The 25,025-nt window shown below is 32.9% G+C and overlaps 3 protein-coding genes, 1 long non-coding RNA gene and 1 pseudogene across 8 annotated transcripts; 4 read left to right on the top strand and 1 right to left on the bottom strand.

Annotated features, from left to right (window-relative positions):
* Positions 1-1,607: 1,607 nt before the first annotated feature.
* Positions 1,608-5,129, bottom strand: LOC110664681 (G-type lectin S-receptor-like serine/threonine-protein kinase CES101; annotated as a pseudogene).
* Positions 5,130-6,037: 908 nt separating this feature from the next.
* LOC110660438 (uncharacterized) lies at positions 6,038-6,877 on the top strand. Its single transcript, XR_002495937.2, has 3 exons — positions 6,038-6,199; positions 6,307-6,500; positions 6,592-6,877. It is a non-coding gene; the product is annotated as an uncharacterized LOC110660438 (long non-coding RNA).
* Positions 6,878-10,941: 4,064 nt separating this feature from the next.
* LOC131180696 (uncharacterized) lies at positions 10,942-14,178 on the top strand. Its single transcript, XM_058148059.1, has 6 exons — positions 10,942-11,514; positions 11,679-11,811; positions 12,480-12,583; positions 12,691-12,835; positions 12,980-13,114; positions 13,246-14,178. Exons 1-6 carry the CDS (start codon positions 11,474-11,476, stop codon positions 14,176-14,178), a joined length of 1,491 nt encoding a protein of 496 aa, XP_058004042.1. The 5' UTR covers positions 10,942-11,473.
* Positions 14,179-15,159: 981 nt separating this feature from the next.
* Positions 15,160-20,156, top strand: LOC131168729 (uncharacterized). Of its 5 annotated transcripts, none has more exons than XM_021818376.2 (10): positions 15,160-15,389; positions 15,630-15,737; positions 16,205-16,278; positions 16,356-16,458; positions 16,632-16,682; positions 17,603-17,756; positions 18,508-18,646; positions 19,150-19,255; positions 19,323-19,461; positions 19,549-20,156. In XM_021818376.2, exons 1-10 carry the CDS (start codon positions 15,266-15,268, stop codon positions 19,556-19,558), a joined length of 1,008 nt encoding a protein of 335 aa, XP_021674068.2. In that variant the 5' UTR covers positions 15,160-15,265; the 3' UTR covers positions 19,559-20,156. The 5 variants fall into 5 exon arrangements, with proteins under 5 accessions (XP_021674068.2, XP_021674143.2, XP_021673854.2 ...); XM_058148921.1 differs by having other exon boundaries at positions 15,163-15,389; positions 19,338-19,461; XM_021818451.2 differs by lacking the exon at positions 19,323-19,461 and having other exon boundaries at positions 15,161-15,389.
* Positions 20,157-22,187: 2,031 nt separating this feature from the next.
* On the top strand, positions 22,188-23,178 carry LOC131180888 (probable glutathione S-transferase parC). Its single transcript, XM_058148919.1, has 2 exons — positions 22,188-22,583; positions 22,692-23,178. Exons 1-2 carry the CDS (start codon positions 22,263-22,265, stop codon positions 23,034-23,036), a joined length of 666 nt encoding a protein of 221 aa, XP_058004902.1. The 5' UTR covers positions 22,188-22,262; the 3' UTR covers positions 23,037-23,178.
* The last annotated feature ends 1,847 nt before the right edge of the window (positions 23,179-25,025 follow it).

Here is a 25,025-nt window from a genome sequence, read left to right as displayed (position 1 = left end):
ATTTTCTCCTTAATATTACCTACGAAAAACATTTCGTTGGTAATTACCGACGAAAAAAATTCGTAGGTAAAATTTTTTAGCTTTTTAGAAATTTTCTTCTCTATTTTTTTCTTAATATTACCTACGAAAAACTTTTCGTTGGTAATTACCGACGAAAAATTTTTCGTAGGTATTGTTTTTAAAATTTTATTTTCTATTTTTTTCTTACTATTACCTACGAAAAGCGTTTCGTTGGTAATTACCGACGAAACATTTGGTCGTTATTTTTATTATTTGGTCGCTAATTTTGCCGCTAATGTTAGGCACTACTTTTACCTACGAAATTACATCGTCGGTAAAGTTTTAGTCGGTAATTAGTCGGTAATTTCGTCGGTAAAAATTAGTTTAAATTTTATTTCTCTTTTCGTCGGTAAAGCGTCGGTAAATTACCCACGAAATTCTATAGTCGGTAATTTTCGTAGTTATTTTTAACTTTTCTTGTAGTGGTCATTTAATTTTTTATTATATTAATAACAAGAAATATTATGTTTATATATTTATAAAATAATATTATTTTCTCATTAATTTAATATATTTTCTGTAATTTATAAAAAATAAATATTAATTTACTAAATTATGAAATAAAATATAAAAATTTCATAAAATTTAAATTATTCTTGAATGAACTATTTTATTACATTTTAAACGAAATAATCATGAAAATTACTATTAATATATATATAAAAAGAATTAAATATACATTTTAATTAATTATATCATAAATTAATTAAAAATTTATTAATATAACATGTAAAAATTTATTCAAATTAAATTAAATAAAAAAGAAATTTTAATTTAAAATTAATTTAATAATAATAATTTACCTTATTTAAAATATAATTAAAAATTTAATTTAAAAATAAAAATTATAAATTACCATGTATAGCCTGGACATCATACTAGTTGTCCACTAAGAGGTACCGTTGGCAAGACTTGAAATCTAATGGGAGTATTGAATGAGACTTGCTGAGTGAACCAACCATCGTCGGCAAGATTAGATTTTTAATCCTATATGAAGTGAGTTCCCAAGATTAGATTTTTAATCTCTAATGGATACCCATTCAATCTCACAGTTTGACATTCGGTAGATCGCTTCTTCTTATTGATTGTAACAAAAAGTCAGCCTCTTAAAAATAGCAGGTTGCTAAACTTTAACCTTTCCTCGTCGAGTTTGCAAATTATGAGGTTGTGCGTCTCATGTTGTTGTTGCTCCTTTAGATATAAATAATGGGAATTCTTTGTTTTTGCTTCTATACTTCGTATGCTTTGTAATGAAGCAGTTAAATTTTGGCAATGGAGATCGAATTTCAAACCTGTACCAAAGACTATGAATTTATCAATCATGTGCCCAGTAATCTCCAGCTTCCCAGGGTTCACTTGTAGCATTTGCTGGCCATATTTTGAACATTTCATGTCATTGCAGGATCTGAAATTTCTGTACCTAATACATGAATCCAAACAAACAGAAAATTTTGATAACAGAATCCCAGTGCTCCATCAACCATTGTGAATATTTACATCTACTATGTTAATTCAAGCAGTACAGATTAGGTGCTAAAGCAGAAATGTTATCTGGCTTCCACCACAGTAATTGATGCATTGTTGGTGGAGAAATTTTCCCAATTGTTTTTGGGTACCTCTGGCTCTTCCTCAAGTCTGTTAAAAAAAAAGCCGGTTGTCTGGGTGCAGGTAGATTTAAAGTTTCATTTGTTAGCATAGAAACAATATCTGACGTAGTGGGTCTATCTGTTGCCTGGTCTTGCACGCTCAAGAGACCAACATGAATGCATCTCAGAACTTCACTATAAGAACATGATTCTTCCAGAGTTGGATCCATTAACTGTAAGCCTCGTCCTTCACTCCATAGCTCCCATGCCTGAAATGACTCCAGTATCGTAAGCACTTCAAGGTTAAATTGCACATATGGGTTGAAGAAGTTTGTGCACTTGTAGACAACGTCAAAATTGAATGAGAAAAACTAACAAGTCCTATAAGGTTGAGTGGATATTCAGAACCATAGTTTCTGTAATTCTTCCAAGTAGTATAATCCCAAAGCTAAATACGTCTATTTTAATTGAAACAGTGCCTCTCAAAGCATACTCTGGAGCCATATTGCCACTGAAGTCAAGTTGATTAAAAATCTTAGCATTTGAAGAGACAAACATATATTTGCATGATCTGATATGCTTGATTGTGGAGCTGATCAATACTTACTGTATTCCAACAACTCTTGTAGTTTTGGCTTCTGATTCATTCCTCCCAAATATTCCAGCCATGCCAAAATCTGAAATTTTAGGATTCATTTCAGCATCAAGCAAGATGTTACTTGCTTTCAAATCTCTATGAATTATTCTCAATCTTGAATATTTATGCAGGTAAAGAAGTCCTTGAGCAATGCCTTCTATGATATGGAGGCGTTTCTTCCAGTCCAATAACTTCTTTTTAGTAGGATCTGTTCCAGAAAGAAATTAATAAAATGAATGTTTCAGTGACTAAAGATTACCAGATAAAATTAGTAGAACGTAGAGTAGGAAAATAGAAAGTATTGAAGTTTGCAAACCAAATAGAAAAGAATCCAAGCTTTTGTTTGGCATGAATTCATAGATTAATATCTTCTCCTCTCTCTGAATGCAACAGCCAACAAGCCTGACAAGATTAGTGTGTTGCAGCTTCGAAATTAGTAAAAGTTCATTCTTAAATTCTGCTAGTCCTGACCAGAATTTCTTGGAAGTCTTTTTACTGCCACTTGCTGCTGCTGGCCATCATTTAGTTCTCCCTGAAAGAATAACCAGTTACTCTAAAATAATAGTTTAATTAGTTGGTCCATTCTAATCATATATTTTTTTTAATGTACCTTGAACACTAGTCCAAATCCACCTTCACCAAGCTTATTTGCAGCTGCAAAATTATTTGTAGCAGATACTATACTTTCAAAGCTGAAAAAATGTAGTTCATTGCTTTTCTTCCAGTCTCTTTTGACTTCATTTAACTTCCCAGTTCCACTAGAATCTGTTGCATTAGCTTCTAACTCACACGGTAAAATCTCCTGTTCTGCATCATTCTCTGCTGCAAGTTGTATATGTTGAGACAGTGACTAATCAACAACAAATGATGATTTGCAATCCTTTGAAACATTCTAATTAGTTGTGGGAACTTACCTGCCATTCTGTTTCTTCTTTGTATGAAGTAGTACACTGAACATGCCATGAGTACAGCCCCAAGTCCTGGAAATGTTATGACGGGCCATATCCATCTCTTTGCTGCATTAACAGACATGTTCTTCATACTTACTAACTACAGCATAATTTCCTAATTAGTTTAAAAACTTGAACAAGATAGGAGGTACGTGCATCTACCTTTCTTCCCTCTGAGGACATATATGACTCTGGTTTCCTCATATTTCTTTGTGAATGCAATTCTTTGACCCCATATCTCACAAACAGTTTGGTTCTCACTAGCATAAGCATATGCTGCACAAGAACAATTGTTCAGGCACTTTGCTTGACAATCAGAGAAGCTCAAGTTGTAAATTTGATTGAATTTCTGTCCTTCAGCAGACATGAATCCTTTCCTGGCCTCGAACCAAACATTCTGGCTCCTGCACTCAGGGATCTTTTGCGCCACACACCCAGGATCAGATTTGTAGGAACAAGCACCAAATGGTGCTATCCATCTTACTTCTAATTGCGAACCACCTGAATCTATCATATATCTCGATAAACTGTGATTTTCACTTTGACTCAGGGAATATGTGAAATAATTCATGCCATCATTAGAGATGAAGCTAAAGTTTCGATGGCCTTCATTTGATAATTGAGACACTAGATCAAAATAGCAAACAAGACTTATTGAGACTTGATAATCTGATACCTTTTATCAAATGAAAATGCAACATATACAAGTCATAAAAACAGAAAAATCATAGGAAAAACTAAAAATATGCTGCAAGTAAATAAGATAGAGCCAAAACAGCTACTACTTATCTTAAATCATATTTTAAAGCAACAACAAAATTTGAAAATTTCAAAGACTTGACTTGTTCAAAATTCTTCCAACATTGCAATGCACATCAGTAGGTTAAACATGACAAATCAGCATACAAATCAGCAGCAACTGATGCAAAACTTCAACAGTTTTCACCCGGATAGTTTTTTTGTAGAAAAATGTCTACTGGTGCATGGTTTGTTGTCACGGTTGCGGGTAATGGAAATAAGTTTATAATGTCCATCACAATAATAGTCTATTGCCATGCAAAATTTTTTGAATTTGCAAAATTCACCAAATGAATAGATATTTAAAAATATAAGTAAAACTAAAACATCCAACTAAATAATAAGTACAAATATATCAAATAAAGACATTAAATCTATTATTCTTAGATATTATAAGCATTAATCAATTTAAAACTAAAATAACTACATGTAAATAGTTAATACAAATAATACAAAAAAATAAGCATCAAACATAATTTTCTTCAACAAATAAGCAAAAAAATAATAAAAAAAAACTCTCTTTTGCATGATATGGATGTGTAAAACTAGAAAGATAGATTATGATCTTAGCTCAAGATACAATAAGTGAAAGATTTGTAAACACATAGAAAATTTTATATGGAAAGTTAAGAAAGAAAGTACATAACAACTTAAAACTCGCCAAACCAGGAACAAAGCATGAGGAAGAGCTCCTGCCTCCATTTAGACCAAAAAAAGTGAGGTAATGGACTGTTACCATTACTTAATGGTAAATAACTGCCGTTACAGTTGCATGAAGGCCGTTACAGATGTATTTTGTTTGTTGCTTTTAAATAACGGGTATAACGGTAATGGAAGTCTAAAACACCTTTATGAATATTGATTATCACCAACCTCTACTTCAACAATTGCATTAATCAAAAGGATTTCGCCCCTTTACCTTGCTTCCATCTCACTGATTGATACCCCATTTAATGACAAAAATTCTTGCTTGTGCTCTGTTGTCTCTGCACTCAGCAAATTCCTCCTATTGTAAAATGAAGGTTGGTTTGGAGAAGGCAGCTGAGTAGCTCCATTATAAATCATAGACTTGATGTCTAACATGACAGGTAGACCCATTGGGTTCTCTTGTACTCATAAGAGACCTACATGAATCCATCTGAACACTTCATTCTGATATTTGTTACCCATTATTGGATCAACCAGATACAAAACCTCTGCTTTATACCCACAATTCCCATGACGAGATCCATTCAGTTGTGATAATTTGTGAGACCAAGTTCTCAAAACAAATAAAGTAAAGAGGTAATGAAGGAAATTAAGTTAGAAGAGAAACTCGCATATACCAGAAGACTCAGTGGGCCATCAGAATAATGAAAACTGTTACTTCTCTTGCCATTAACAATTTCCAGCAACAATACTCCAAAACTGAACGCACATGAATTTGTTTGAGAAAATGCCCCCCATTGCATACTCAGGAGAGATATAGCCACTGCATTTACATTAATTACTGGTATTTAAGGTAGGAAGAATGTTTTTAGGCATTATTGGTTGTTACTGTGATCAATCTATTATAATGAACGCGGATTCTTCCACAGCACAAGGATGATCTAGATATCACTAGTTCATACTCTCACAACTCTACTGCAACTTGTCACCAAATTTTATATGTTTTAATCAATAATTTATATAAAAAAATAAATAATTCTATAAAATATTTAAATTTAATTATTTAAAAAAGTAAAAAACTTATAAATTTTATTATAACTACCCAAATTTATTTTAATAATATTTAATTGAATTGAAAATCTAAAAATACCCAATTGGTTGCATTCTAAACTAGTTAAGGCCATAGAGGTGGACTATGCATTATGAGCTGTGTGGTTTATCGATGGGCCCGATGTTCGGCAGCAACTAAGCCCGATTACCTGGTTTCCCAGTCACTTTGTTTTTAACAGTTTGCATTTCATTGACTCGAGAGGGAAGGGTAGGTCTGAACATCAGCTGAGCTAACGAGGATTGGCAGGTAAAGAAATTTGAACCTGGTGGAGCACCATACTAGTAAGTCAATTCCCTTCCTCTCTCCCTATCAGGGGAAAAGAAAAAAGAAAAAAAATCTCCCATCTTCAACATGACCTCAGTGATTTCTCTTCATTCATCTGATCATCTTCCTCATTCTTGAAGTCATGGTATGTTCTCTCTCTCTTTGTTCTTGTGCCTGCCTATGGTTTATGTGTGCATTTTCCCTCTCTATCGTCTTGGTTCAGAAGAATGTAATTTAATGTATTCCTTGCAGGCTTTGATGTTGAGGTTACTAGTGAGGCTGCTGATGGCACTAATGTCGCAGCCAGCTGCCTCTGTCACAACCTTACTGTATTACAGTAATCTTCTTCCAAGAAACTTGAACTTAGAGCGATTGGTTCGTCAAGAATTGCTCCACGAGGAAAACTATTTGTTTAATTTTCTCATCAGTGTCTTGAGATGTTTCTGGTAGCTATTGTTCTGCAGTAATTTTTGTCAATTTTTTCCCAGTAGGAGTTTTCAAGTAACTTTTTTTTTTTTTAAACCCATTCTGTTTCAGAGTGAGGACTGCATACTTTTCCTGCAATGGTATCCATGGATGGATCGGTGAGTTGTAATCTTTTACGTTTGAACAGATGCAAGAAATTATGAGGCTTTTATACAGTACTCCTGAAGAGTTGGAATCAATATTTTGTAATTAGGATTATTTGCATGTTAAAGGGAGAGGCTGAGTCTGTGAAATGGAGAGCATGAGCGTTGATGATTTGATATTTAACTGAAGTATTCAATGTTACATATACATTTCTCTTGCTTTTATTGATATTATTTTTTGGGATTGCAATCAATGTATTTCCTCTGCTTAATTCAACTCTTTATGGTAATATTTACGTTGGATCTTTCTTTCTGCTGGCGAAATGAAATTAGGGTTGTAATGGGCCTTTGTTGCAAACTATTTGTCGTGGGCCTGCTTATTTCAACTGACTTAAATCAATTGAAAACCTCCACTTGTGAGAATAGGCCTGGACCGGCAGTTTTCATTTCAGAGCAAGAGGATTGGGACTGAACTCTGATTCACTCTGGTTTTGATTAGACATAGCGATTAAATGTTTTTAAAATTATTTTTTAAGGAAAAAATTTGATCAGATTAAAATAAATTGACTGATATAAATACAATTTTGGTTTGACTAATTTTAATTGTGAATTGGATCGATCTGATTTCAATTTCAAATCAGAAAGTGACACCTTTAGCAAAAAATATGCAACTCTAAGGCACTTTTAGAAGCAGCCTGAAGTCCCATGTAAGAGTTTATTAACCCTAGGCAGAAGATTCAAGATTAGATATTGAAGAGTAGAGCGCAAAACTAAATCCCATAGAAAAATAAGCCTTGAGAGCCTTGAAATACGTAGAAGTAGGGCTGAGCAGAATTCGGTTCAAACTGAAAAATCGAACTGAACCGAGTCAATTCAGTTCAATCAGTTCGATTTTAAAACTAAATCGATTCGGTTTGGTTTTATATTATAAAAATTTCATTTTTTTTTGGTTCAGTTCGGTTTTGAAGATAAAAGAATCGGTTAAACCGAACCGAACCGAATAATAATTTATATAGTCAAATCAAATTAAATCGAACCGAATCGATTTTTGAATTGATTTATTTTTATGAAAAATTTATGAATTATATTTAATTTTATATATATTAATTGTTTAATTTCATTGATTAATAGTTATTAGGTTCAAACCAAAGTTAAAATTAGACCAAATAACTTGAAAATAAGTCTAAATTAAAAAATTAATAAAAAATCAAACCGATTAATTTAAATCGAACCGAACCAAAATAGAATGGTTTGGTTCGATTTGGCTTTTCACCAATTTCGGTTCGGTTCGGTTTCTAAAATTTATTATTCGGTTTTTATAATTTTATTCGGTTCGATTCGGTTCGGTTCGGTTTGAACCGAACACTGACCCCTACGTAGAAGTCCAAACACAATATTAGAATTCTAGCTCTTTTAAAGTGGTATCTCACTGATCGCTCGAATCCCCTAAAAGGGGCAAAGAAAATCAACTACTAAAATAAAAAAGGCATATAATGGAAGGATTTTTATTGCTTAGATTTAGTTAACCGTGAATTCAAGATACAATTTTAAAATAAGTTAATTAAATGAAATCAATTTTACAAGGGATGATGAGATTGAAAATGAAATGCAATTCTTGCAATAGGATTGCAATTCAATGGAAGTGCCAAATCCTGCCAATATGTATTATGGAAGGAATAATTCATAGGAGCTAAGCTTTATCCCCTCAGCTTCATGCATCTATTGAAGATTCTGATGTATTATTTAATTTGCTGATGTAGTTTGCTTTTTCTATCTATAGCCTTCTTATTAAAAGCACTACCATGCCCAACAAGATATGTAAATTAATTAACATAATCATAGTGTTCATATCATACTTATCCTAAAACTATTTTCTCATTTTCCCTTCAAGATTCATGAGACCATACTGATTAATTAAGACCTTTTTCCTTGGTAGCGTCCATTAATATTTGTAACAGCCACTACCCACCAGGCAGTCACTTTCTTGCTGGAAGAGGTAGAGTTCTTAGCTGAATTTTTCAAGGGAATCAGAGAGGACAGGCTCTTTATTTATCCATGACCAACGCCATTTTTAATGATCCATAGCAAACATAACCCCATTAATTAAGCAAACCTCAAGCAACTCAATATGCTTATTTTCAGCTACTTGTCCTTAAAGTTTTATTCCATAGCCAATTCATTGCCAGCTGCATGCTCTTGAAATTCTTTGCCATGTGAACTTGGTAGAATATTAAACTCTCAAACATCCTAGCTAGCTCATTATTGCCTTGACTTATACCAAACCCCTCTTTTTTATTATTTTTTTAAGCCATTAATTATTTACCCAAGGTCTCTACCCTAATAAATTAATTTAATTATGCAATTGCATATATATATATATTCTTATGGTTAATTATAACAAAATTTTTATTTAAAATTTATGCATTTAAGGAGGGTATGCTTTTGTTTGGAATAAATTATTTATAAAAAAATTTAATAATTGAATTTTCAAGCGATCGTGTTTTATTTTTATTTTTTAAAAATGAAATATTTTTAAATTAAAAAATTAATTAATTTTTTAAATATAACAATTAATTAATTAAAATCAAATTTTAAATTTCAAAAAGGATTAAAAAAAATAAAGACATAATGGAGAGCAATTTTCTTGTGATAAAAGGAACAACCTTAATGAGCATGTTGTGCAAGTAACAGCTGGTTGTGGTGGGTGTGAATCCTATGATGTATAGCACGTGACTTATGGGGCCCACAGAAACGACCACCTGGGATCGATGGTGTGACCTCAACCACCTTAACAGCCAACCGATAAATGACCTCCAAAATCCCATGTTCGAATGTGCCTAGGATTCTTTTTTTTTTTTTCTTAGATTTTATATGTTGAATTTTTATAAAATATTGGGTGACTTCACTTGGGTCCTCCCCCAGTCCACCAAGCCCCTACCGAAAATGTTCAGTTAAATATTCTTTTTAACAGGGTCTCAAAATTATTAAACACCACCAATGATGAGAGAGGTTGAGGTCGTGTACTGTGATTCTTATGATTAGCATCCAAGTAAGTTAGCTTTTATGTCCAGCATTATTGTGGCATGGAGATTCTCATGTTGCAACCCATCATAAGTAAAAATTGTAGCTAAAATCAAGCTGAAAAGTTGTCATCTTTTTCCAATTGTAGCTAAAATCAAGCTGAAAAGTTGTCATCTTTTTCCACGTTGATCGACCATAGCATCACCCATTTTATTTTCCTTTTCCTCATTTCAGAAAAGCACAATTGGAAAAAACTACTGGCAAGATAACACTATATATTATTATGATAATTAATATTTTAAAAAATTGATAAGATTTAATTAACAATTAAAGAATTTGGATTTCGAGGGCAAAGTCTTATATATAATATATAAATGTTGGTCACAGCTGTGTTGTAGTAAGGCTGAGATTTCTTGTAGCATATTACAGGGCCTGCATGATGATTCTTTGCTTTTTCATGGAATAGTATATGGTTGTTACACATGGATATTCATTGTGAGTGCCCAGATTTTCAGTCTAAATTAATGCCTAATCATGGAGATGCTTAGAATGAAATTATATTTTCTCTTTAATTAATTTTGAAAGTGCATTCCACCATATCAGCCTACATGCATACTTCTTCTTCACTTCCTCTACTTATTCTTCCACATCCATTTGTATGCATATAAGACCAAGTTGTATTTATTTTTCTTTTTTAAATATTGGGTTCAATCCATCTTCTGTGTGACTCACTTTAAATCAAGAAAATTGACTAAGTAGCCGATGAATGGAGTGTTTGGCAAGCAAGAAATTTCAAACCGTGTCAATACTAAAGAAAAATAATGCTCACTTCACCACCATAATTCTTCGTTTATGCTTCCATTTGACAACACGCGGCTATTTTTTATATATAAGATTCAAGCTTCATTCTATTCTTTAGTTCATTAATTAATAGCCATTGAATCAAGCCAATCATCATTCATATACTTATTAAATACTTTATTATTATTATTATTAAAAGTTGATCTTAATTTCAATTTATTATTTTAATTTATGTTTTTAATTACTGAATTAAATCATACTTGACTAATTTGTTAGCCATTGTATGATTACCTTTTATTTTTGTTATTTTCGTTATAACAAAAACGTTTAATAAGAAATTATTCAATATAGTTGCTATATAAAAATTTAATACATATATTGCATTAATATGTATGCTGGTAGCGGCTTATTCTCAGCGCTGCTTGACAGATCGCGTCTACGTAAAATTTGTTTTTGCATTTACCCAAAATTGCCCTCACTTATTTGCCAAATATACCTGAACAGGCAGGCGTTATAGTAAATTCCATAACTAATAACTGTCATCGCTCTGTAATTAATTGAAAGTGAAACAAAAACGGCGCGCAAAAGCTTCTGGGTATTTTTAATTCTAGGTGGCAAAGCTCTCTGTCTCCTCTAAAAGGCCTCTCTCTTTCTTTCTCTCTCCAAACTCTGAACCTACAACTTCTTCCGTTTCTTGCTTTTGAGCTTCCTTTTTTATGCCAGTCTGGAGATTCTTGATTGACCATTCACCTCTCTCTCCCTCCCTCTCTTCTCTATTATCTGTCTTGTTCTCTTGAACACCTAAATCTCCTCCTTTGGGAGACCCATCTCTACACTTCTTATGTTTCTAGTTCTTTGCTTCATGGCTATTTTAATGCTGATTCTTGGTGTTTCTTGATCCCCATTTTCGATTTCTTGTCATTTTTTTAACTTACCATTAAAAATAAAAAAACAAAAGCTGACCTTTGAAAATCACTCTCTCGCTCTTTGGAGTTCTGTGATTCATTGGAAAGATTGAAGAAATCAAAATGTTTGACGGATTATTGAAGTCGAAATTTTATACAAAATGGTATTTTTATAAACCTTAAATTCTTGAATGTTTTCTTCTTTTTTTGTTCATGGTGCTCTGTTTTTCTTTTCCTCTTCCCAACCCTCTTAATCATTTTGTTGATTCAGTTCATTATTATTATTTCACCTTCAAAACGGCTTTTTGGGTTTTTTTGATGGATATAGCAAGTCGCAGATGAAGATGACAAAGGCTCGACTCGAGATGCTAAAGAAGAAGAAAAGCTCGGTGGCAAAGTTCTTAAAGGATGATATGGCTGATCTTCTTAGGAGTGGCCTTGATTACAATGCTTATTGCAGGGTTAGTTTTCCTTTTTTGCTTGATTTATAATTAGATTGGTGAATATCTTTAGGTTTAACTTTTCCTGGAATAATTTTTCATTTAATGCAATTGGAATATTTCCATTTCTCCCTCCATTTGTTTGCGTTTCTTGTAGCAATTTCGATTTTTGTTGGAAATTTTTATGATAATATCACAGTTATTTTCTTCTCTATATACCTCTGGAGCACTCTCTCTCTCTCTCTCTCTCATTTTTTTTCTCTGTTTATTGCAATTTGTCTGTCGTTTACAACAACAGAAATTGATAAAAATATTTCATCTAAGCTTCTTTCGTCTTTTATTTGGTTATGGCACCTTGCCATTGTCTATTTTTAATGCCTTCTTCTTCATGGCTTTTTATTTAATTGCACGTTGCACCAGCAAATAACTCCATGTGGGACCCAATTTTCTCATTTCAGCCATGGATTCACATGTGCCTCGCCTTGAATGACTTGTTAATTTTTCTTACTCATGCATGTGTCTTGCCTTCTAAGTTCCAATCCACATATCCTCTGTTTTAACTTAAAATTGTCTATGATTCTGATTCAATTGTGGTCGTGCAAAAAGTAATTCTTGTGCTAGGTTCAGTGCCGTGAAAAATGATCTTGGAAGGGATCACTTACTATAGTTTTTAATGGGTGGTGATGCAGGCTGAAGGGCTTCTGGTTGAGCAAAAGATGTTAGCTTGCTTCAATTTGGTTGAGCAGTTCTGTGGATGCATCTCCAGCAATCTTTCTGCCATGAATAAACAGAGGTTTGCTGCCATCCAATTTGAGGCAAAACTTATTGTGGACATCATTTTTAATAGGATATAGTTACGCTTACACTTTAATTTCCTCCACATTCTTTTTTCTAATTCAGGGAATGCCCTGAGGAATGCAGAGAAGCTGTACAATCTCTAATATATGCTGCAGCAAGAATTGCCGAATTCCCAGAACTGAGAGATCTTCGTACCCTATTAACGGAAAGATATGGTAGTCACCTTGAATCTTTTATAAATAAACAGGTAAAAATATGTTTTATCTCTTTCAATTTGGCTAGATCATTGAAAAGTAGTGTGTAAATGATTGAAAGACATGTTTATATGTATCTCTTGAAATTCTTATATATATTCACTTGATAACAGATCTAGTAAATTTGTGATGTGTAGTTTGTTGAGACATTGACGCCAACGCCTACCACAAAGGAGATGAAGCTTCTGTTAATGCATGAAATAGCAGAAGAATTCAATATAGAATGGAATTCAAAGTCTTTGGAACAGAAAATCTTCAAACCGCCTCAGGAGGTAAGCCTCCTATATATTCCCACCTCCCCGGGCCCTTTGAATTTTTGTGCATATAACATGAGATGGTATTTGGTCTCTACATATCCCTTAAATGTTCTCTTTCATTGACAACTTGTGGGATTATTTGGCAGGACCAGAATAATCATTGTCCCAAAAGCAATGATGACATTGTCGCGAAAGGAGACTGCCAGGACGATGATCAAAATGGAAACAAACGGAAGAAAAACAAGGAAGATTTGACAAAAAGAACAAACCATGAAACCGAACTTCCATCTCATGGGAGGAAGAATGCCATCGATAAGGGATACAATCTGCCTTGCAGCGGTGAAGATGAGGTGTTTTCTCTCCACAGGAGAGATAGCAGTGATCTCGATAGCCTGCAAGCTACTTCAAGTTCAGCAGGAAGTGTTTCAGAGGATGAAGTGGATAGCAAGAAGCCCTTCTACAGATTCGTTAATCCCCCTTACGTCAAACCAAAAGTGGAAAAAGAAGAAAGCAAGATTGAAGAACCCCCAAAACTAACTGGCAATGTTCTTGCTGAAGATGATTTGGTTAGTGAAGCTAATCCAAAAACAAGATCAGTCCGAAGGAGACCATTGAAGCCACCTCCAGGTCATGAAGATGTTGGCATTGTTGAAAGACCATTGAAGGCACCACCTGGCCGTGAAAAATTTGTCAGTCCTGGAAATGGTGGGCTTGCAAAGGCTAATTCAAGTGCAGTACTGAAAGAAGATGGGGCTAAGAGGGGTTCAAGAATCTCGCAAGCAGATGAGGTTGATCAAAAGGATGAAGAGGAAGAGATGATTGATGGACTTCTGATGCATTACAGCAAGGATTCAGTGAAACCATATCTAAAACCTCCTCCAAATATCAGAGGCACAAAATCTGAGTCACCTCTTCCGCCTGGTGGAGAAGTATACCAAGCAGCAGCAGCAAGTCCAAAGAAGGCTGCTAAAAGGCATAATCGAGTAGTTTCATTGCAGCCAGAGACTGGACATGTGCACCCTAACCTGCCTGATTACGAAGATTTGGCAGCTTGGTTTGCAGCTCTTAAGAGCAGATAATAGAAAATGGGATTATGATCGTCAGCGCCTAATACTTATAATCTAATTTTTCAGTTTGTAAGCTTTTAAAAGTTTAATTAGTTAATTGTTTAGTTATAATGCTTATAAGTGAACGAGAAATAAAATTTTAAGTAAAAATATCTTATAAATATAATTATTATTAAAATATCTATGAGAATTTTAAATTATTTTAAAATTAAATAAAAATATAAATTTTAAAATAAAATAAGAAAAATATATTAAATTAACTTATAAGTACAGTGGTTATCTAATAAATTTTTAAATAAATAGACTAATTTAAAATTAGAGCTTTAACCAGATTATGAGTTAGGTTAAACACGTTTTTAATTTGATTATACTCTTTAATTACTGTTAGTAAAAATAACAAAATAAAAAAAATGAAAAAAAAAACAGATAAAAATTATAAAATTAATCTTTATTTCTTTAACGATAATGCATATTTGTATGCCAAATGCAAATGACCATTATCTGGTTTCTAAAGGAAGATGCGGAGGCTGATAACAATGCCATAGAACTCACCGGAAACCTTTACTTCTCATGCAGTGCATCTTTGCAATAATCTATCATTTGCATTTTAGTTAAAAACCCGATTTAATTTTAGAATTCATAATTAATAATTATTTTAATTCAATAAAGACACATCAAATAATAATTAACAAATTACGTAATAAAAATAAATAAATAAAAAGACTTCACCTATAAAATAAAGGCCAATCAAATTATTCCTAATTGACATAACTATTTATATCATCGACTCTCTAACTAACTCATTTTACTACGATGTTTTCTTTTCTTTGGGAAAACTTTAAAATATATTTGTCAATTTGGGTAATTAATTTTTAACCTAAACATAATTTTTGTTTTCAAGGACCATCAAAACGCATCGTTCCACTAGATTATATATCAAGACGCAGCGTTTCGAGGAGTTCATCTTCCAAGGCCACGAACGGGAAGAGTTCAGTTTATGCCCTTTGCTGATGGAGAAGAGACGAAAAGATAGTTGAATCTCCAGCCTCCCCCACCATCAACACCGACACAAAAATAAAAAGTGCAAATATCGAGATCAATGGAAAGGCCATGTTTAGATGAGAGGGAGGAGGAAGCTCAGGTGATGAGCGAAGTCCACCTTGGTTGCCCACCTGGCTCCTCTGGGCCACATATGTCCCATTTCACCATCTCCATTCCACCTGGTATTGAACTCTGTCCTAATTCTTTTACATATGTTATTTGAGATGCGATGACAGAATCAACTTGCTCAGGCTGCTTTAGTGGTTGTTTGCTAAATGCGTTTTATTTTTTTATTTTTGCATCAAAATTTCAGGTTCTCGTACGAGTAATTAGTTTTTGCCTTTGTGATTTTTAATAGATATTTTGCATCTTTATGTCGATAAATTGAAAGGGTTGTAAATTGAAATCTTGTGGTTATTTAGGTGTTGATCATAGCAGATGTAAGGATTTATTTAAAGATGAAGTAATACCTACGCACCAAATGATTTGTGTGGACGAAGATGGTGATCTTGTTCTAAACAGACGCAGCAGTAAGTACTCATTAAGTGTCTATCAGTTCTCTTATCAAAATATGTGTTTCCCTTCATTTATGATCAACTCATTGAGCTTGTATTTTGTGTTTATTTACATGGGGATTTTGGTTTGACTGCTTTTAGGACCTAGGATTGCTTAATAATTGTGCTTATTATATAATATGAACCAGAGGGAGTGTCTTGTGCTTTATTACAATTAGCTGCATGGAAAATGAATGAGCCATGATAGCTAATTTTAACCTGATTTTAATTCTTTGTTATTGATGTTTCAAGCTTAACTTCAGTAGGCATGGACAGAGATATTAACCAAATGATGACTTAGTTAATTAGTCCCATGTTTGTTTATGGTTTGGTTTGTCTTTACTGTCTAACCATATGTATTGTATTGCTAGCTTTATATCTCAAGCTTTTGCATTTATTGATAGAATTGACTCTAGGCAGAACTTGTTGTGCAACTTTTGCAGATTTTCCAACTCGTAGTTTTAGTGTAACCATCCAGCATAATATCACATCATCAATTCCAAGTGTGGGGTTGCAGGTGATGGTTGGCTTATTATGCTGTTTTCAGTTTACTTGCCATCTGATGAAATGATATGACTTGTTTTCTTCCGTCAGGTTTGGAAGGCAGAACTGGTATTATCTGATTTTGTGCTGCATAAAATGTTTACTTCATCTGAATTGGATGGGATTAGTTCGCTAGAACTTGGTGCTGGAACTGGTATGCTAATTTCTAGTCCCAATGTTGACCCTTTCCGATCTTCTGTTTCTTAATATTTAGCAGACTCAATGGTTCAATTACAGTTGAATATTTTTTTTTTAGCTTTAACTATGCTCAGCATAAATCCTAAGTATTTCTTGTATGACAGGGTTTTATTTCACTGTCTTTACCAGGGCTGGTGGGTATGTTGCTTGCACATGTTGCTAAAACAGTGTTCCTAACAGGTATTGCATGAGTATAATTACATATTGAAACTTCTTTTTTAGGTTTTATTCTTTATGGTGTTGATTCTTTTAAGGATACCATTCTTTTCAGAGCTCAATTTTCAATCATTTACAGTTTATTATCTCAATTATTTTGGTTTTTCACGTGTCTGTCAATTTTTTGAAACATTAATATCAAATCATAATCATTGTATCTTCAGTGGAGTTCTTAGCTGATGTTTATCTTAAATTCAACATTTTGTATTTTCTTTTATCCCTCTCCTTTGTCTCATTTCCAAATTAACTAGTATTTGTTTTGTTCCTTTCAAAAAGCAAGTAAAATGTGGAGTTTGTGCACAACTAGATAGTCACGGCTTAGAATTCATTAGTTTCCATAAATTTCAGTATCTGTATAGAGTGAAACTTAGTCCAATGAGTATCGACTTTTGAGTCTGATGAGTGTCAGTGATAAGAATTTGTGCACACAAATATATAGCCATTCCTTAGAATTAATTAGTTTTCATGAATTTCAAGATCTGTATAGAGTGAAACTTGGCCCATTGAGTATTGACTTTTGAGCCTTTGACTGATGATAGTGTGTCAGTGATAACAATTACTTTCACCATTGCAAAGTGTTTGTCCTCCCTTATATTTTATCAGTCTTGTAGTGATAATCTATTCAGAGTAGTCTCTGTAACTTGTTTCACTTTACCAAATTGCTGGTTATTGGGATATAAAGTTTATCATAGTTGAGCAATAGAAGGTAGGTGTTGAAAAACCATAATTAAATTAGTGAGCATGAATGCACTGGTGGTTGTATTCTTAAGATGCTAACATTTTTGAAGAGGACAGACACTTTGGGGAAGAGAGAAGTTTGAGTTTGAGATGCTTTTTTTTTTCTTTTCATGTGTCTCAGACAAGCTTTTCATGATTAATAACAGACCGTGGCACTGAAATCCTTGACAACTGTGCAAGGAATGTTCAACTCAATTCCGAAGTGTTAAACTATCAGGATGCAATTCATGTACGCGAACTTGATTGGTTGGGTTCCTGGCCACCTGCATTATGCCTAGAAAATTCTGGAGATCATAAAAGGTAAAATGTTAGTTGATATTCTTTTTAACAAGCACTTAAAATATCTTGGTGGCTTCCAATGGAATTTTTCTTTTCAGTTTTATAAATACAGTCTGTATATTTGAGAAATCTATCACATTTTCTTATGGATTGATGAGTTGTGTGGTTTTGCTGATGTTGCTCTGACTGAAGAGTACTGTTTTAATGATTGTAGTTTTGTAGAAGAAGAGAAAAGGTGCTGCTTGTACAAATGATATTCACTCTTGCTAAGGATTGCTCCCCATGCCTAGGGAGTATTTATGATAGCACCAGAAATAGTAAAAGAGAATCAAATTTTAACGAAGGATAATTCAGACCTGCAAACCTTGTAAAAAATTTGGGTCTTAAACTTGTAACCTAGGTCTATAGTTAAGGTTACTCTCCATGTACCTATAGTAGGAAGAAAGAAGGTTGGAGAGGGTTGCAGAAGTTGGTCACTTCTATCAATTATGGGAAGTTAGAACAAGTTGGAAGGAATAGGAGAAAAAGAATATCCTATGAAATTCCTAGTCGGGATGTGAGGGATTTGTGTAGATAGAGTAAATCCAACAGAGTTTAGGAGTGCAGCAAGATTGGAGGGTTTGGTTTTTAATTTGTCTGGTTATGTTGCTTGGTTTTGTATTTTCTTCTCCTTAGGAAGATGTATTATCCTCCTTATTGTAATCAAAGTACTTTTTTTATGAAATTGCTTTTCTTATAACAAAAATTACATTTTCTTTGTTATGATATCCAGTTATTCTTGGACCCCTACAGAAGTTGAAGAAGCTCAGGGGGCTTCTTTGCTTCTAGCTGCTGACGTGATATACAGTGATGATCTTACTGATGCTCTTTTCAGTATTCTAGAGAGACTAATGTCATTGGGTTCAAAAAAGGTATGCATCAGTAAAGTAAAATGGTTAGCAGTAAGGAATAGCATTTGTGACTTAGGAGTGAGTGATTCTTTTCTGCTTGAAATATGCTAAACTGTTGAGGTTTAGATCTATAAAAAATCCATTTGAATATGAGTTTCAAAAAGGTTATTGGATCCTTTTTGTATTCGAGTATGAGAATACATATTCATGTTTGTATTAGCTTAGTATAACGGCTTAATGATAGCTGACCTTGCAGCCAAAAGAAAGGATGTAGAATGTTGGAAAAAAAAAAAAAGAAGAAAAAATTGCTTCTTCATGTAATCATTATGAAATAAATTGTGGTATGTTGCTCTTCAATGTGAAAAAAAAAAGGTCACTCTTTGCGAGTTTCCACTTTCCATGGTGCAGATGGTTTTGATTCTGATGCTCTCCTGATTGTATCTTTATATTATTTGTTCTATAAGAATCAATGAAGTCCCAAGCATTTTATAAGAAAATGAGCGCGTTATTTTTTTGTGTTTTAGGTTTTATACTTGGCATTGGAAAAGCGATACAACTTCAGTCTTGACGATCTTGATGTTGTCGCAAATGGCTATGCGCGTTTCCTAGGTTATCTTAGAGAGGAGGAAGGTATGTGTGTTTCCAGTTCCATATTCTCTTCCTATGACTTATATTATCATTTTAACTTAAAATATAGCAACGAATGATGCAGAATATGAGGACCTTGAATATGGATCCTCCCTTTGTTTTGTGGGCAAACGTGTTGATCTTTCATTAATTCCACAATATGTTAGAGAGTATGACAGAGGAGATGATGTTGAACTTTGGCAGATCAAGTTTGGTGGCAGATTTCAGCTTAAATTCATTTCTTAAACAAATCCAAACCATAATTGATCTCTTACTTGGGAAACTTTTTTTTCCAGGAAAATTTGAACTAGCTGCTATTGTTGGTTAGGAATTCCGGCTGATGCAGCAGGCTACAGGAGTCTACTGCCTGTTGTCCTTGAAAAGAAAAGATGACAATCGCAATTTTAGTTTCTTCTTGTTCTTTTGTCTAGGCTGAATGTATGTAGTCATTGATCATCAAATGAAGTAGTTCTGTATCATTCGGCCATTTCCTAGCATGCTCGCGTGTTTCTTTCTAAAATCAAGACACCAAGGGAGGGCCTCGCTTGTGAAAGAAGGGTGAAACGTGATCCATTTTTCCTGCAAGAGCTTTTAAATTTCTTAAATTAGAGGTAGAAAACCAAAACATGAATACTTGATTTGGTCTGTTGTGCTGTAAGGCCACCAAGAGTTCCTTTTTCCTGAAACTGAAATGGCATAGGCCGCTGGCTCATTTGAAAAACAAGCGCGGAAGTTGACACTGTGACAGGACATGTCCAAAGTTTAACCTGTCAGGAATTGCTGCTAGGAACAACAACGAAGGGCAGGCAGGCCATGGTTCGGCTTGCGTACGGAACCAACATGTACCGGACTGTTCTCTCTTGTTTTTAACTAAATTGGAATTGGCTGGTTGGATTTAAGACTAGATCTGAATCTTTTTTTTTTTCCTTTTAAAAAAATTAAAAAAAATTCAATCCTTGGAATAATAGCCTGATTTGTCTAATAATGAGTTGGGTTCAAGTTTGTTAATATTCTATGCATTGGTTAATTTGAGTGGGTTCATTGTATTTCGTTAAATCAAACCGATAAAGTTGGTTGTTTTGATAATATTCAAATTGAAACTAACAAATTAAATTATAAAATGATATATGTTTGGTTTACACATTAAGTGGTTTGAGTTTGGTTTTCAGAGTTTTTTTAGTACTTGTTAGATTTTATAATTCAACTCTAAATAAATATTAATTCAATATATATATATTTGGTTTGAGTTAAATTTTTACTATGTTAAAAATAAATATCAATCAATAAATTTAATTTGAGTTAAACTTTTACTATCTTAATTGGCAATGCAAATAGAAAATTTGATTTACAATTATTTTCAAATTATAACTAATATATAAATGTTTAAAATCACTAGTTTTTGTTTGATTTCATTTGGATTGATCGGATTTATCAGTTTAGTAGTTTCATATACACCCTTAATTGCGAGTTGACTTATAAATAAGCTTGTGAATGAGCTCGTATGGAGGGTGTATATCTTTAACTTATAAGATAGTTAAACTAGCTTATAAATTCTAAATAAAAGTTGATTTATTTGTTTCTTACAATTTTTGAGTTTATAATTGAAGCTTATAAGCTAAACAAATAAACTTGGAATACTTAATTTTTTATTTTGGAGCTTATAAGTCATGTATTTACAAGTTAGTTTGATAAAGTATTTTATTATATTATTCTCATTTAATTTTTAAAATTTCAACATAAAATTTATTTAATATTATTTTTAGTCATTTTAATAATAAATGTGTTTATAAGATAATTTTTATCAAACATTTCAATTATTTATCAATTACTCATAAGCATTTTAACTAATTATGCAACTATATAAAATATCAAATACTTATAAATTCAATTTAATTTATAAAAACTAAATGTATATCAGTTAATTTTTATAAGTTAAGTCAAACACTTTCATAATAAGTTTTTGAGCGAGCTTCTTACACGGGTGGACTTATTTAACACGCTCAATTATAAACTCGTGATCGAACTTGTTTAGAACTTCGCACGTTGGTTAGTTAGCTTGGTTGGTTAGGTGAAAATTTAGCTCATTCCTATTAATATATTAATTTTATATATAATTATTTTATAAAATAATATGTCAATAATTATTATTTAAAATTATGATATAATTAAATTTGTAAAATATAGATATAAAATTAAAAGTATAATCAATTCATAACTTTATAACATTAACATAGTATAATTTAATTTTTTTTATTATTTATATTCATTCTTTTAAGGAAAAAGTTCACATAATTTTTCTTTAAGAAATTATTTTTAATTCCTAAATGGAAGCTGAAAGTTGATGTCCTAAATGTTCTTTGTAAAATTCTAAAGTTTGATAAAATTTATAATTTAATCTCTGTACTTTTAAAATTAAATAATTTAGTTATCAAGATTTGACAAAGTTTATAACTTAATTTTTACTGTTAAAATTTTATTAAATTGCTGTTAATTTTAATAAAAAGACTAAGATAGCTTTATCTTTTTTCGATCTCTTTCTTTTAGGCTTGTATTGTTGGGCCCTCAACTTATATTAACCCTTTTCAATGGAATCATAAAAAATGAAAATGTGACCTCATCCAATATGAAATAATTCCACATTTGATAATTGTTTCTTTTAAAGAAAAAAAAAAGGCACATAATTTTTCCTAAAGAAATTCATTTTAATTTACAAATTGAAGTTCAAAGCTAGAGGTTGATATATGAAGCACTTCTTATAAAATTTAAAAAGAGAATGCCATGGAAATTGCAGCTACTTTGACTTGTAAAACAAAGGAAACTTCTGCAGAATATAAGGTAAAGTTTGAAAAACTGATGCCAGCAATGACAGCATTTGGAAGCACCTAGAACTATAAGCACGACACGAAATTGCAATATAAAAGCTTGCCTATGTCTCACTTTGATAGGCATCGCAAAGAGAAAACAAAAACTATATCTACTATCTAAACGTTTCTGCTTATTTTCTGCAATAATGGCCGAGGCTGACCAGCTACTTCTACTGGATTTGCTTCCTAGCCCTTTCGCAGCAAGGGTGAGGATAGCATTGGCTGAAAAGGGATTAAATTATGAGTCCAGAGAAGAAGATTTGAGCAACAAGAGCCCTCTTCTTCTCAAGATGAACCCAGTTCACAAGCAAATCCCAGTGTTGATCCATAATGGCAGACCTATATGCGAATCAATGGTAATAGTTCAATATATTGATCAGGTATGGAACCACAAATCCCCATTGTTGCCTTCTGATCCTTATCGACGAGCACATGCTAGGTTCTGGGCTGACTATATCGACAAGAAGGTCAGTTAATTAGGCCCTCTAATAAGCTATGTATTACCATGTGGCATATGCATTACTCTTGCACCTTTTATCTTTTACTTGCAATAATGCAAATTGGATTACCTACAGATTTACCCTATTGGACGGATGCTGTGGGCATCAAAAGGTGAAGTGAAAGAAGCTTCAAAGAAGGACTTGATTGAATGCTTTAAAATATTGGAGGGAGAGCTTGGAGACAAGCCATACTTTGGAGGTGAAAGCTTCGGCTACATTGATTTAGCACTCATTCCATTCTATAGCTTCTTTTACACATTTGAGACTTTGGGAAACTTCAGCGTGGTAGTGGAGTTCCCTAAGCTCATGGACTGGGCTCAGAGATGCTTGCTGAAGGAAAGTGTGTCCAAGTCTTTATGTGATCAGCGCAACGTTTATGAAGCTGTTTTGGAGATAAGGAAGAAGTTGGGGGCTGAATAGACCTTCCATAAGAGCAAAGCCAGCCAGCTGCTTGATACTCTTTTGCACCCTCATGTGTATTTCTGTTTCAGTGTCCTTGTATTGAAATCTGTTTCGATTTCCCAATAATCAAAGAAAATAGCATTTAAGGGTTGGGGTTGTTTGTTGGGCTTCTCTGCTTCCTGAATATTGTATTAGACCAAGGTTAGCTTTGGGCTTTGTCATCTCTTGTATCTTTTTGACTCTGAATAATGAACGAATTTCTCTGTTAAAAAAGTGTGGGTCTCTATTCCATGGCATTTCTTTATGAAATTAATTATTAAAAAGGAGAACGCAGGTACTGCAGCTACTTGGACTTGCAAAACATAGGAAAAATTCTACAAGCATGGACTATTGACTTAAAATGAAAGATATAGGAGGAGTGGATACTATCTTAGGTATCAAAATTAAAAAACATAGTGGGGGTTTTGCTTTGAGTCAATCTCATTATATTGATAAGATTTTGTCCAAGCGTAATCATTTGTCTATTAAAAAAGCTATTTCTTCTTTTGATGTTTCTAACAAATTAGTTGAAAATTCGGGAAAATCTGTAAGTCAATTAGATTATGCTAGTGCAATTGGTACTTTGATGTATGCTATGCATTGTACTTGGCCAGATATTGGGATAAATTTCAACAACTGTCCTTAAACTTATATAGTTGTAACATCTGATCCTTTAATTTTAAAATGTAACATAAAACCCCCTAAACTTTCAAATTTTGTACAGTAAAATCCCTCTGACTTTCAATTATTGATTTTTTAGTTAGAAATTGATGTGAATAGCTCCCGCATGACACTTAGTCAATATTTCTCTCTCATCTCTTATTCAAAGTGTAAAATTATTCTCTTCACGCATGAAAAATTGTTCTACCTATAGAGAGAAAAATGATTCAATTTACACATAATTTGAGAGAGAAAAGAGAAATACTGACTAAGCTCCATCTTTGGCTGTCTAGGTCGTCTAATCAAAAAGCTGTAATTAGAGGTTAGAGGGATTTAACTGTACAAAATTTGAAAGTTGCTGGAGTTTTATGTTACATTTTTAAGTTGAGGGACTGTAATGTTACAACTAGATAAGTTCAGGAACAGTTGTCAAAATTTATCCCAAGATATTACTTTTGCTATTTGTAAACTTTCAAGATATACTCATAATCTTAGCGCTGATCATTGGAGAGCTATTGAAAGAGTTTTCGGTTATCTTAAAAGGACAAAGTCTTTTGCCATGTTTTACAATAAGTTTCCTTCAGTACTTGAGGGTTATAGTGATGCCAGTTGGATAACTAGTATTAATTATAATAAGTCTACAACTGGTTGGATATTCACTTTAGGTAGAGGAGCTATCTAATGGGCTTCTAAGAAACAAACATGCAATGGCATCTGAGTTTATTGCTTTAGCAGCAGCAGGCTAAGAGGCAGAATGGCTGAGAAATTTAATGTTAGATACAAAGTTGTGGCCACAAACTGCAAGAATCTCTTTGCCTTTGTGATAGTGAAGCTACTATGTCTAGAGCATTTATCAAGATTTACAATGACAAGTCTAGACATATTACTTTAAGACATGAGTATGTTAGACAATTAATTTCTAATAGTATTATCACAGTTATATATATCAAATCAAAAAATAATCTTGTTGAACCATTAACCAAAGGGCTCCCAAGGGATATGATTAGTAGCACTACATGTGCGATTGGTCTAAAATTTTTTTAACTTGTTACTAGTAATGGGAACCTTACCTTTATTATTGCTTAGTAATTTTAAAGGTTTAAAAAGTCGTAACAAGTTATAATTTGTGACGATTTATGAGCACTAGAAATTTAAGTAGTGCTAAAGAAAAAGAGGTTGAGTATTTGTTACTCTTAATGAAGATACTGGGTTTGGTTTAGAACCAAAAAGTTTAAACTTTACCTATGTAAACACAAGAAGTGTTGTCGTTTCTATCAAAGTTTGGATAATAATACTTTGTAAGTATTT

Source organism: Hevea brasiliensis, chromosome 6, assembly GCF_030052815.1.
Source record: "Hevea brasiliensis isolate MT/VB/25A 57/8 chromosome 6, ASM3005281v1, whole genome shotgun sequence".
Classification (NCBI taxonomy): Eukaryota; Viridiplantae; Streptophyta; class Magnoliopsida; order Malpighiales; family Euphorbiaceae; genus Hevea; species Hevea brasiliensis.
The sequence above is the reverse complement of the archived record's forward strand: the minus strand, read 5'-3'. Positions and strand labels throughout refer to the sequence as shown.

Excerpts from the sequence above, each read along its gene's own strand:
- LOC131180696 (XM_058148059.1), top strand. The coding sequence starts at position 11,474 with ATGTTTGACGGATTATTGAAGTCGAAATTTTATACAAAATG. Across the intron at positions 11,515-11,678 it reads TCGAAATTTTATACAAAATG|CAAGTCGCAGATGAAGATGA; the intron begins GTATTTTTATAA and ends TGATGGATATAG. Across the intron at positions 11,812-12,479 it reads ATTACAATGCTTATTGCAGG|GCTGAAGGGCTTCTGGTTGA; the intron begins GTTAGTTTTCCT and ends GTGGTGATGCAG.
- LOC131180888 (XM_058148919.1), top strand. The coding sequence starts at position 22,263 with ATGGCCGAGGCTGACCAGCTACTTCTACTGGATTTGCTTCCTAGCCCT. Across the intron at positions 22,584-22,691 it reads CTGACTATATCGACAAGAAG|ATTTACCCTATTGGACGGAT; the intron begins GTCAGTTAATTA and ends GATTACCTACAG.
- LOC131168729 (XM_021818162.2), top strand. The coding sequence starts at position 15,266 with ATGGAAAGGCCATGTTTAGATGAGAGGGAGGAGGAAGCTCAGGTGATG. Across the intron at positions 16,279-16,355 it reads TTCCAAGTGTGGGGTTGCAG|GTTTGGAAGGCAGAACTGGT; the intron begins GTGATGGTTGGC and ends TTCTTCCGTCAG. Across the intron at positions 17,757-18,507 it reads AATTCTGGAGATCATAAAAG|TTATTCTTGGACCCCTACAG; the intron begins GTAAAATGTTAG and ends TATGATATCCAG.